This window comes from Seriola lalandi, unplaced genomic scaffold (assembly GCF_002814215.2).
Source record: "Seriola lalandi dorsalis isolate HSWRI2012SDOR001 ecotype SW California unplaced genomic scaffold, Sedor1 jcf7180002054344, whole genome shotgun sequence".
Taxonomy (NCBI): Eukaryota; Metazoa; Chordata; class Actinopteri; order Carangiformes; family Carangidae; genus Seriola; species Seriola lalandi.
In genome coordinates, this window is record NW_019524897.1 from 10,692 (window position 1) to 21,914 (window position 11,223).

At 44.1% G+C, this 11,223-nt stretch overlaps 2 protein-coding genes across 2 annotated transcripts in view; both read right to left on the reverse strand.

Annotated features, from left to right (window-relative positions):
- Nucleotides 1-668: 668 nt before the first annotated feature.
- Nucleotides 669-5,957, reverse strand: LOC111656111 (uncharacterized). The gene is made up of 4 exons (XM_023407692.2): nucleotides 5,832-5,957; nucleotides 4,318-5,021; nucleotides 3,245-3,408; nucleotides 669-3,011 (listed from the first exon to the last, which is right to left on the reverse strand). The coding sequence occupies exons 2-4, from the start codon at nucleotides 4,990-4,992 to the stop codon at nucleotides 2,129-2,131; spliced, it is 1,722 nt and encodes a 573-aa protein (XP_023263460.1). The 5' UTR covers nucleotides 4,993-5,021; nucleotides 5,832-5,957; the 3' UTR covers nucleotides 669-2,128.
- Nucleotides 5,958-8,131: 2,174 nt separating this feature from the next.
- LOC111656105 (serine/threonine-protein kinase WNK4-like) overlaps nucleotides 8,132-11,223 on the reverse strand; it is a 13,572-nt gene continuing 10,480 nt past the window's right edge. Inside the window, exons 14-18 of the mRNA XM_087174370.1 lie at nucleotides 10,436-10,528; nucleotides 9,755-10,214; nucleotides 8,952-9,157; nucleotides 8,707-8,832; nucleotides 8,132-8,516 (exon numbers count right to left, since the gene is read on the reverse strand). Of these exons, the coding sequence (XP_087030496.1) occupies nucleotides 8,497-8,516; nucleotides 8,707-8,832; nucleotides 8,952-9,157; nucleotides 9,755-10,214; nucleotides 10,436-10,528 (905 nt within the window). The 3' untranslated portion in view covers nucleotides 8,132-8,496. The remainder of the gene's footprint in view (nucleotides 8,517-8,706; nucleotides 8,833-8,951; nucleotides 9,158-9,754; nucleotides 10,215-10,435; nucleotides 10,529-11,223) is intronic.

Below are 11,223 nucleotides of genomic sequence, written 5' to 3' on the forward strand. Positions count from 1 at the left end.
TCTCCTTGTGTTTCCTCCAGGACTCTGATTACTTGAACAAAGACATGACATTTCATTCACTGAGGACTCTAAATTGTCCATAGGTCTGAATGTGTGTGTGTCCTGCTTTCCTCCCAGTGCATGCTGGGATACATTCCAGTACTAGAATGTTTGATGTGATGAAAAAAAGGACATTTACATTTCATCCAGAATCACAAAGTTTGAATGTAGAAGTCACATAAATGTAAAAGTAATCAGATTTATCCTTAAATTACAGAGAATCTTTAAATTGTTTGTGTGGACATTAACCTTTATAATAACAAGCTACATTTTTAATTACAGATAATTACTGTCATTTAGATTTGTATGTAATGTAAGAAAGCAGAAAAAATACCGTATAAATAATACAGTCATTTTTCTTTACAAAAATGGGAAATAAATGTAATTCATGATTATTGGCATAATGCTTAAAATACAAGTCTGGCTGTTAATTCACAGGTCATTTCTGTCATTTTACAGACTTTTGTTCACATATTTTTCGTAAAATTAGGAATTTTTTACAGTGTATGGTTACCAAACTCTAACCAGTTCATCCTTAAGTCCCAGTGAACATGTGGATGGACAACACGAAACAATATGGCTGCTGCTCTGACTGTCTTGGGGAGGAGGAATAAAAAGATCAGAATGTGTTAAACTACTAGTTTACTCTACTTGGTTTTATTCAACACAGCAAGTGGAGCACAAAAACTTCAAACATGTAAAGTCAAGTTTCGTTTGAAAATTACAAGAATTACATGAAGTTAAACGATTAAAAAAAAGATTAGAGATTAAACTTGGTGAAAGATCAGATATAAATGTAGAAATCAAAAGTTAAACCTCAAAATATCAAAACCAAAGGTGAAAAGTCAGAAGAATGAAAACACACTAAGTTCATATTGAGTTAGATGGTCGATGAAAAATCTCCCAAATCTGACGACAACAAAGACCTGGGTGTGATCCGCCTCCCCCTCAGATATACACCTGTGATAACATATTCCTATCTCCCACCTGTCAGACAAGGACAGCCCCTCAGTATTGTTGGGTTTCCTCTTCCTGTTTTCTTATCTTACACACTCACAGACCCTTTCCTCAGGTGGGGGCATCTAAAAACATAAATGATATGACACATTGAGAATGAGGTTATATAGTTACACAGTTACCATAGAGACAGAATACAATGAACATCAGAGTTCATATATATTTTATTTTATATTTATTGGTTGTCTAATACATTACAATGGTTGTCATGGATACCTACAAAAGCCTGTTAGCAGAAAACCATATAGCTATAGCTATGGTCACGGAGGTGGTCTTCTGAGGGCACGAAGTCCGAACCAAAATGAGAAGGTTTGATCTGTGGAGGATTTTTGCTTTGCATCACCTGTTCCCGCCCTTACTGCTGTGTTGCGAAGCGCCAACAACAAATTTTAAGGCCTTTGGTTTTAACAGTTGTACCGTGACATCCAAAACACATAAGACTGAATAACGTAAAGTGAAGTGATGATTAACATTTGAGAGAAGAAAAATAATCCACAAAGTATAAATACTTCATACATGTGAAGTAGATCGTTGTCTACGTATAACGCACATTCACACTACGAATCAAATCAAAATGGCGACATGCAAGAAGAAGAGGAGCTGCTTAGTCTGCTGCACTGTTAAAGATGAATTGTAGAGATGAAGGTAGCGGTGGACGACCCGCCAATGATGAAATGTACGTCATATTGACCCTCGTGGATCCTCACGTACTCGCAGATGAAATCATAACACTGGCGTCAGTGTGAGTCCCTTTCACTGGGCTACAGCTACGCTAACGTCAGAAAGGACATATTTATATCATTGTTTTCCACATTGTCAGTGTGTGTTAGTTGTTACACACTGACAACTCCCCAACACCTGGAAACACCTGGAAACACTGAGTTCAGCTTGAGGCCTCAACATATATTTGTCTGAAACAAAACTGTTCATCTCCAGAAAATTGTTACTAAACAGTAAATCCACCCTGAAAACTAAAACTGAACTGGATCCAAATAAATGTGGAAACATTTTTCACTCGACTGATTTTACAACTTGTTGTTTAGTGCAGTTTGGACAGTGAGGCGGAACCTGTCTAATCAAACACAGCTTCAAAGGCCCTGTACAGGTCAGCGTGTCTGTTGGGAAGCATGTCTGCTGAAGACGTCATTGCTGTGCTGTCGATGGTGTAGGAATACTGTTTCTCCAGAAACTCCCGGTCAAACTTCTCATCAGATCTATCATCCAGACAGGCAGCCAGATGGACGGTGGCTTCATACCTGTAGAAAAAGAGCACCAGAGACAGGGCCAAGGTGACGACGAAGAACGGGATTCTTATTGGACCACCCGGGAAGATGAACGGGATGACGATGCGGCTTCTCTCTGGTTTACCATGTGTTGCTGTGAGAGATTTAAAACAATCCCATGCACCGTCCTTTGGTAGTCTGAGAGTACTGACCATGATTTTGGGAATCTTCTGAACTCCAGCTCTCTTCATTGAGTTCCAGCGACTTGGCAGCTTTGTGGGAAAATGTCCTTCATGAGGAATTTGACAGTTGTGTTTCTTCACACAGATAAAAACTCTGTGCTGAGTTTGTACAAGTCCTGTAGCAATACCATACGCTACCTTAGCAGTGATGGCACAGTTCCAGGGAGAATACAGCAGCACATCTGTGATGGTGGGCAGAGGCAGCAGACAGCTGGCTGGGATATCATCGTCTCTGATCGACCCATGAGCCACAAAGGTGATGTCAACCTTTTTCTTTTTTTCCTTCTTATCTATGTGTTTTTTCACCAAATGAAACACGTCCACGAGATGGAAGAAAGTCTTAGACTTTGAATTCGCTCTCAGCCATTGTTGAACGGCTTCATCCCGACAGTTTTCTATTGCAAATTTGATCAATTCTTTCCTTTGATCGGAGCTCCTGTCCTCGTTTTCAATGCAGAGTTTCACCCTGGCTAATCTCTTAATCACCTTCCTGTAAGAGGAATTAAAAAAACTAATTAGATGCATCATTTCAACCATTTAAACAGTCTGATCTAAATATTCACTTTCTAACGATGAGGTGTTCCAGTGTTACTCTCCTGTACAGATACGAGTCTTTACCTCAGAACATGGACAGAAAACCTCAGATACACCTAAAATAAACCTTTGATGTCATCTTTTAATTTCTAGCATTACACTGTAAATAATGTTGATGTTCAGACTCACTGGATTTCATTAAGTTGTGTTTCCAGCTCTTCAGAGGCCTTCTGTATGGCTTCAGCGTTCTCTCTCAGACTCTGACTGGCTTCTGTCTCACAGTTGTCCAGGTTTTTACAGTTGATGACCAGCTCAGGAATTGAAATCGCAAGTCCAACTGCTCCTCCTGCAATCTGAAAAAGGAGAAACACTCTTTACACCAAGGCCTGGAACCTCTTAGGATAAGGACATGATTCAAACAAAGAAGGGACTTTGCCTGAGACACTGGTGTCGTAGAGTACAGATAGCAGGATGTGGTGGGTCACTGTATCAAAGACTGCGAGAGGTCCAGGGAGATCAGACCTGAGGACCGACCTGCAGCTCTCGCTGCTTGTAGGGCTTTTGTTGTACACACCAGACAACGCTTTTAAAGCCTGACTGGTCTGGATCAAGGAGGTCATTCGGTGAGAGACCTTAGACCTGCTGAAACCACCAAATCCTCACTCTCAAGGATGTCCAGTGCCACAACAATTTGTAGTTCAAAAGATTTATTTATCATTTGAAGTAGAAAGGTGTGTCAGGGTGAGCACAGTCGCAACAACAGACATAGCAATCTGTAAAGTGTCCATTAACTTATCTGAAACAAAAACAAAAACAAAATACAGGCGTCTCACCTGCCTCCTGACAAACAGGAGGAAAATGTGTTCACAAAAGAAAATGCTGTCTCAACCCTACAGCTACCACGACTGAGAGAAGAAGAAATGTACACAGTTTCCAACAACTGAGTAAATTCACACTGAGTCAGCAATGACGGCATGGCACAAAAGAAGAGTAGATGTCAGTACTTCCTGTGAAAACACAGGAAGCGAAGGGAAGGAGTCAAACATGTAAAATCAAATGTACCAAACCCACAGTGGTACCAAACATGTTTTGAAGTCGTCCAGGTAACATGATATGTCACAGTTACTTATGTATTATTTAAGTCTGTGAGGTCTTTGGGGGGGACATTGGGATTGGGCCTAGACCTCACTGTGACCTCTGAGTCACTGATGAGGCAGGAAACAGCGCCCTCTGCTGTGCCAGGCACTTTCTCTGATACTTACACGACCAGCTGCCTTCGCTGCTGTTTTTCCTCCGATGGAAGCGGCCACTGAAGCCACAGCTTTCCCTGTTTGTGTAACTACTTGTGTTACAACAAACCGTGTAATCAGGCTCAGGCCTCCGTCTTCCCCAGTGAGCCGATATCTGGACAAACCGGTCACCGTAGTGATGATTTTGTACAAACTGACGTCATCATGTAGTTGCAGTCCGTTGTTGTTGGCCATTGCTCTCAGGATTCGCTCTGTGACATATTCATCAGGAGGAAGATTATCACCATCCCGTTGTTCCTTTAACAGTGTCTTCATGAGTTCCTGGAGTTTCTTCTCAACATTCTGGATCTCCTCTGAAATCTTTTCAGCCTCTTTCATGGTGCGACTTGATGCTATAAGATCTACAATATCAGCACCCACATTAGTAACCAAACCAGCCCCTGATGCTACTGCTCCTACAACTAGAAGAGGTGCTGCTAACCCTGCGGTAAAGAAGGTTAATACACCTGCTGCTGTCACTGCAGCTGCACCACCTACAGACACTGAGCTCCCAACAACCTTACTGACGTTAACATTCTTCTTGTTTTCCTCAAGCTCAGTGGCCAGTTTCTTCAACTTGTGTGAACCTTTCTTCTGTAGCTCCACCCACGAGAAGATTTTATCTACGAGCTTGTCGGCAACGTCCATGTTGAGATCACACTGAGAGGTCGGCAGGTCTACAAGAACGTCAGATAAAAAGTTAGTTAGGAAATAAAGTGTCGACAGATGTCAGAAAGTTAAAATTCCTGAATGTTGCTAATAATCTGTCTGTCTGTATTTTACAAAGAAAAACCAACTGGTAACAGTGAACCCTGTCAGCAAGACGTGCCGCTGGATTGTCTTTAAAGTGCCATGGAAAAGATGCTAATTAAGCCAACCATTACCAACCAACTTTATTAAAAGATGCTAATTACACTATCAGAGCTGAAAAGATTGTAACTACACTAACTGTTCTGAAAAGATGCTAACTATGCTAACAGTTCTGACCCGTCTGCTAGTCTGTGGTTCTGGTCTCAACAGCCTCCTCGTCTGAGTCTGGGTCTGACTGAGGCTCAAACATGTGGCTGAGCCACAGACAGGGCCTGATCCAGATTTCTCAACCAGGACGTAAGCGAGGATGAACTTCAACTCACAGGACTCTGAGCTTACTGATAAACACACTGCATTCCCTGTGACCACTTCATAATAAAAGTCAAATGGCCAATCAGATGCTTTTAATGTGAAGGTGCAGCAGTAGGAAATATTCAGTTTGTATTACAGACGATTCACTATGTTTGGAATTATTGGAATTTTTTCCATGTGTCAGCACAGACACAAAGTTCCCACTGATATATAACACACAGACAGACACTGAACACATTTATTCTTCTGCCACTAAGTTTTCTGAGCTGTTCATGAAAACTGGTTCTAAAATATTCATTCTATTTTAAAGTAAATGTTGAAAAGAAACAAAATCATGAAATGAACATGTATATTTGTCGTCTCACCTCCTGAGAAGCGTTGAGGAAAAGCTCCGGTCTGACCCTCAGCTACCAGAAGAAAGATAATCCTGTTGTTTGTGTCTGTCTGCAGGAATTCCCCCCCAGCTCAGCCCACCCCCCTAAACAAGTATGGTCTGTCTCTGAGGACAAATTTAGTCGTCCCAGCAGCACAAGGAAGAAACAGCACAGACGTTTATGACACGGATCTAGAAATAAGAATAGAAAATAGAAAACACTTAAAGAAAAAGTCAAGTAATAAACAGGAACTAAAGCCAGTAGAACTGAGGTTTATGGTCGGGTCTGGTCTGGTCTGTTCTGTTCTGTTCTGGACTGGACTCGATTTGTGTTGTGTTGTGTTGTGTTGTGTTCTGGTCTGGTCTGTTCTGGACTGGACTGTTGTGTTGTGTTGTGTTGTGTTGTGTTGTGTTGTGTTCTGGACTGTTGTGTTGTGTTCTGGACTGTTCTGGTCTGGACTGGACTGTTCTGGTCTGGTCTGGTCTGGTCTGTTCTGGACTGGACTGCACTGTACTGTTCTGGACTGGACTGGACTGGACTGTTCTGGTCTGGTCTGGACTGGACTGCACTGTTCTGGACTGGACTGGTCTGGTCTGGACCCCTCCTCCAAATGACGACTCCTCTGACTCCTCCTCCCACTGCCCCCTCCTCCCACTGACCCCTCCTCCCTCTGACTCCTCCTCCCACTGACCCCTTCTCCCTCTGACTCCTCCTCCCACTGACCCCTCCTCCCTCTGACTCCTCCTCCCACTGACCCCTCCTCCAAATGACTCCTCCTCTACCTGACTCCTCCTCCCACTGCCCCCTCCTCCCGCTGACCCCTCCTCCAAATGACTCCTCCTCCCTCTGACCCACTGGGAGGTATTTTTAGAGCGGCACTCTGCACAGACACAGAATCGGCGTGGGGATCATTCCGAACCTGGACTTCGACCCTCATTATTTCCCACAACTCGTCATCTTCATCGTAAATATTCAGACATTGAGGCAGGTTTAATGGTGAATTTGGAAGAGCTGTGGCAACAGTTGCTCGACACATATTTGAATGTTGAGTCACCTCCTTGTGGTCATATCCCGCCGCCTCTCAGACTAGTTCCAGGTCACATCCTGTTTATCAGAGTCAGAGCCGTTTATGAACCATTTGTGTGAAGTCTTGAGTTATGGCTAAAAAGTGTTTTGTGAGGTCACAGTGACCTTAACCTTTGACCTTTGGACCACCAAAATCTAATGAGTTCGTCCTTGAGTCCTGGTGAATGTTTGAACCAAATTTAAAGACGTCCTGTCAAGGCGTCACTGAGACATCGATAAAAATATAAACACACAGAGATGAAATCAGTGGGAGGAGTCAGGGGGGAAGTGTTGCCCCCCCGAGGCTTGTGATGGTGGATGGAAACTGTAGAGCTCTTTGTCTGTTAGAGGAAGAATAATCTGCCTTAGTGATGAATGTAAACTGGACCCTGTTAGAAAAACATCACAATGTTTTTATAATTCTACCATCAAACTTTTATTGGGCAAAAAACTTTCAAATATGAGGTTTAATATTGGAATAATTCAAACTTTACAAACTGAGATTAAATGAATCCTGTAAATTCTGGTTTCATGTCAAAGACGAGTTCCCAGTGGGGGGTGAATCCTTTCTGGTCCAACATATCCCAAGATGCATTGGACTCCAGTAATGAAAATAATATGGTACATCTGTTAAAACTAAGAGACTGAAAACAGAAAGTTTATGTGAGGAAAGCAGAGTCCTCCGAAGGGTGTGGGCTCTGAATGCAACACGTCCAAACCCACATGTTCATCTCTTCACATCTCGGCCAGACGTCACCTGAGGCGGCGCTCGCTGTGCTGGAGCTTCTGTTCGTTCAGTCGTCTCTCTTCAAACGTCACAACAAGTCTTTATGACATCACCTCTTAATACGGAGCACGGTGGTTCCGGGTCGGTGGATACAGACTCAGAATACAGCAGGAGGTGGACTTCATGAGCAGCACGTCAAAGTTATAGATTCACATCGAGCACTCAGAAACTCTGCAGCTGATTTGATTGACAGCAGTCAAACACAAACAATCACAAACATATAAAATGTGTAAAATCAGCTCGAGGGTCTGATGACGTGTTCATGCAGAAACAACTGATCCAGGTCAGAGGAGGACGAGCAGCTCAGACCAGATCCAGGTCTCAGATCAGACCAGATCCAGGTGTCAGATCAGATCCAGGTCTCAGGTCTTAGACCAGATCCAGGTCTCAGATCAGACCAGATCCAGGTGTCAGATCAGACCAGATCCAGGTGTCAGGTCTCAGATCAGATCCAGGTTTCAGGTCTTAGACCAGATCCAGGTCTCAGATCAGACCAGATCCAGGTGTCAGATCAGATCCAGGTCTCAGGTCTCAGATCAGATCCAGGTCTCAGGTCTTAGACCAGATCCAGGTCTCAGATCAGACCAGATCCAGGTGTCAGATCAGATCCAGGTCTCAGGTCTCAGATCAGATCCAGGTCTCAGGTCTTAGACCAGATCCAGGTCTCAGATCAGATCCAGGTCTCAGACCAGATCCAGGAGCTGGGACAGGTTATAAAACCCAGATCAGGTGTTCGTCTCTCTGCAGCTTTGATAATAAAGCGACGTGTCACTCCTCTTCCTCTTTCTTCGTCCTCCTCATCAGTCAGCAGCTGCTCTCTGTCACTGGAGGAGAAAGGTCAGAGGTCAGATGTTAATCTCTCCAGTGGCAGACTACACAACACTGCAACCAGGTGTTCTACCTGGATGTTATTTGTACAGACAGCCAATCAGAGCTCTTCATTTTCAACACGTCTCTCCACCTGGAGGTGGATTCAGGGACTTTAGTGACCACCAGGTGGCAGAAGCAACTTACTGGAGCTGTACAGGTGAGGGTGTGAACTCACCATACAGGTGTGTTCGGGGGCAAAGGTCACTCCTTTCCCTGCTCTCTCCTGAGAGCCGCTGCTGCTGCCGCTGAGCGAACTCTTCCTCATGATGCCTGAAGCACAAACACAACATCAGGTTTCATGTCATTATGTCATCTCATTATCATAAACTCTGTTGTTGTTGTATTTGTTGTTGTTGTTTGTGGTGAACAGGCTGCAGTGCCCCTCCCACCTGCAGGGGGCAGCACGTCAAGTCTCTGTAGGCTGTTTTTGTGAGCAGGTGGGTAGTTCCCGCTCTTGGAGAGGCGGCGTTGGCGATGGTTCAACATCGCGGCCGGAGAGACGATACCAGGGGGCGGGGCTTTACCCATCCTCAGGTACAGCTCCTCGATCTCTCGCTTCTGATTGGCCTGTAGGTTCTGCACCTCCGTCAGGTGTCTGGGGGAGGGAGGGAGGGAGGGAGAGGATTCATGTCGCGTACTCATCTGGACTCTGATCGAGTCTCGTTTACATAAATTAACATAAATAATATGTGAGAGCTGGAAGAAGATCATGTGACCACAGGTGTCAAAGGGCTGGAAGCAGCAACACTCCTGACACGTCAGTTTTAACTCCGCCTCCACCAACCAATCACATTACAGGAAATATGGTCCCAGTCTCCTTTACTGTTGCTATGTAACTGTGTTGAATAATGACCAGAACATTATGATGTCACACTGAAGCTGACCTTTGACCTTTGACCAAATCAGTTGAGTCAAAGGAATATTGGTGGCAAATTTGAATAAATTCCCTTTAGATTCCCTCAGAACCAGAAAAACACCAGAACAGAACCAAAACTAGAACAGAACCAGAACTAGAACAGAACCAGAACTAGAACAGAACCAATAGCAGAGGTTCATGTTTTGTGTAAATCTCAGGTTCAATCATGAGTCTTATTTTGAAATCAGACTCATGGTCTTATATTGAAATTTCTCTCTCTCTGATTGGGCCAATCATCTGCCTCGGTGAAGAAAACATCATCAATCCACCAATCACCTTTCCCGCAGCTCCTGTAGCTCCTCCCACATCTCCTCCTTCTCGCTCTCTGATTCGTCAGAGCTGAAGATGTGTGCAGAGCGGCTCCGTGATTGGCTGAAGCCAGCGCTGCTGGCTGACCCCTCCCACTGACTGACACTCAGCCTCTGACCCCTCCTCCTCTTCCTCTCCTCCTCCTCTTCATCCTCGCCCCTCCTCCACTCGTCCTCCTGTCCTCCAGGGTTGTCATGGTAACCACCAGCCAGGGAGACTGTCACCATGGCGATGCTACTGTCTGATTCGTTCTGTTCCTCCGTGCTGCTCTCTGAGCTCCCTGATTGTTTTGGCCTGGAGGGAGGTGGAGAGTGGGCGGTGGGTGTGGCCTGGTCGAGTGGGCGGGGCCCCTGATGATGGACAGCGGGAACGTCTTTAGAGGGCGTCACCTGGAAACGACCGACAGTGACGACTGAAGGTTTCTTCACTGTAAAAACACAGAAGAAGAAAGAGTGTGAGCAGCTGGTTGTCCTGTGAAGTGTCGGACTGAGCCGAGCCTCATGTCCCTCCACAGTCAGACCAGGTGAGCACTTTATTAGGAACACTCCCTGTACAGAGACGCTGAAGGTTCCTACAGATGAAGTCTGTGGGAGAAAACTGAAGAAGAAGAAGAAGAAGAAGTCTCAGTCGGTCTGAGCTGTGTCTTACCCTCCTGAATGGGGGACAGTCTGGGTGATGGGAGGATGGGGGGAGACACCTGAACGGGAGGAAGAACATCATCATCATCATTATTGTTACAAATTCAACCTGATGTCTCGTGGTGGTTATTTATTTACTAATCATTCACGATCATGTCGTTCAAGTTATTTACAGATATTTTAAATAAAAACCAATTAAATGAAAGAAACTGAAACTAAAACAGAAAACAGAAAAAACAGCAACAAACAATAATAAAGAGATTTTACAACAGTAAATAATTTCACATTATAGTGTATTATCCACTTCATTTCCTTCTATTTCAACATTCTAAATTGTTGTATGTTCTTCTTTTATTTATTTTTTATTCTAAAGTTCAAGAAGGCTGTCAACTAAGACTTTGTCAAAGGTCACCTTGAACCACTCGTTGTAAGTTGAGTTTAAGGAATGTGTATTAGGGGTCAAAACTGGTTAAACATTGGTTTTCTGTTTAATATGGTACGAGAAACTCAGACATGTCGGGGTCTTTATAGCCTCAGAGGTCAAAGGCCAGAGACCAGAGGCCATAAACCAGATCTTATCTACCATTTGGGTGAAGGCTTCTTCTTCTTGGAAGAAGTGCACATTCCAAAGGTGGGATAAGACAGATAAATAGAGGGGTTTGTGAGACGGTAGAAGGAGATCTCACATTGGCAGAGATGCTCCAGGATTCAGCATTTGTGACACGGTTTCTTTCTTGTAAATAAACTTCTTTTTGATTGCAAGTAAAGACGTGTCAGCGGTGATCACTTCTTCACATC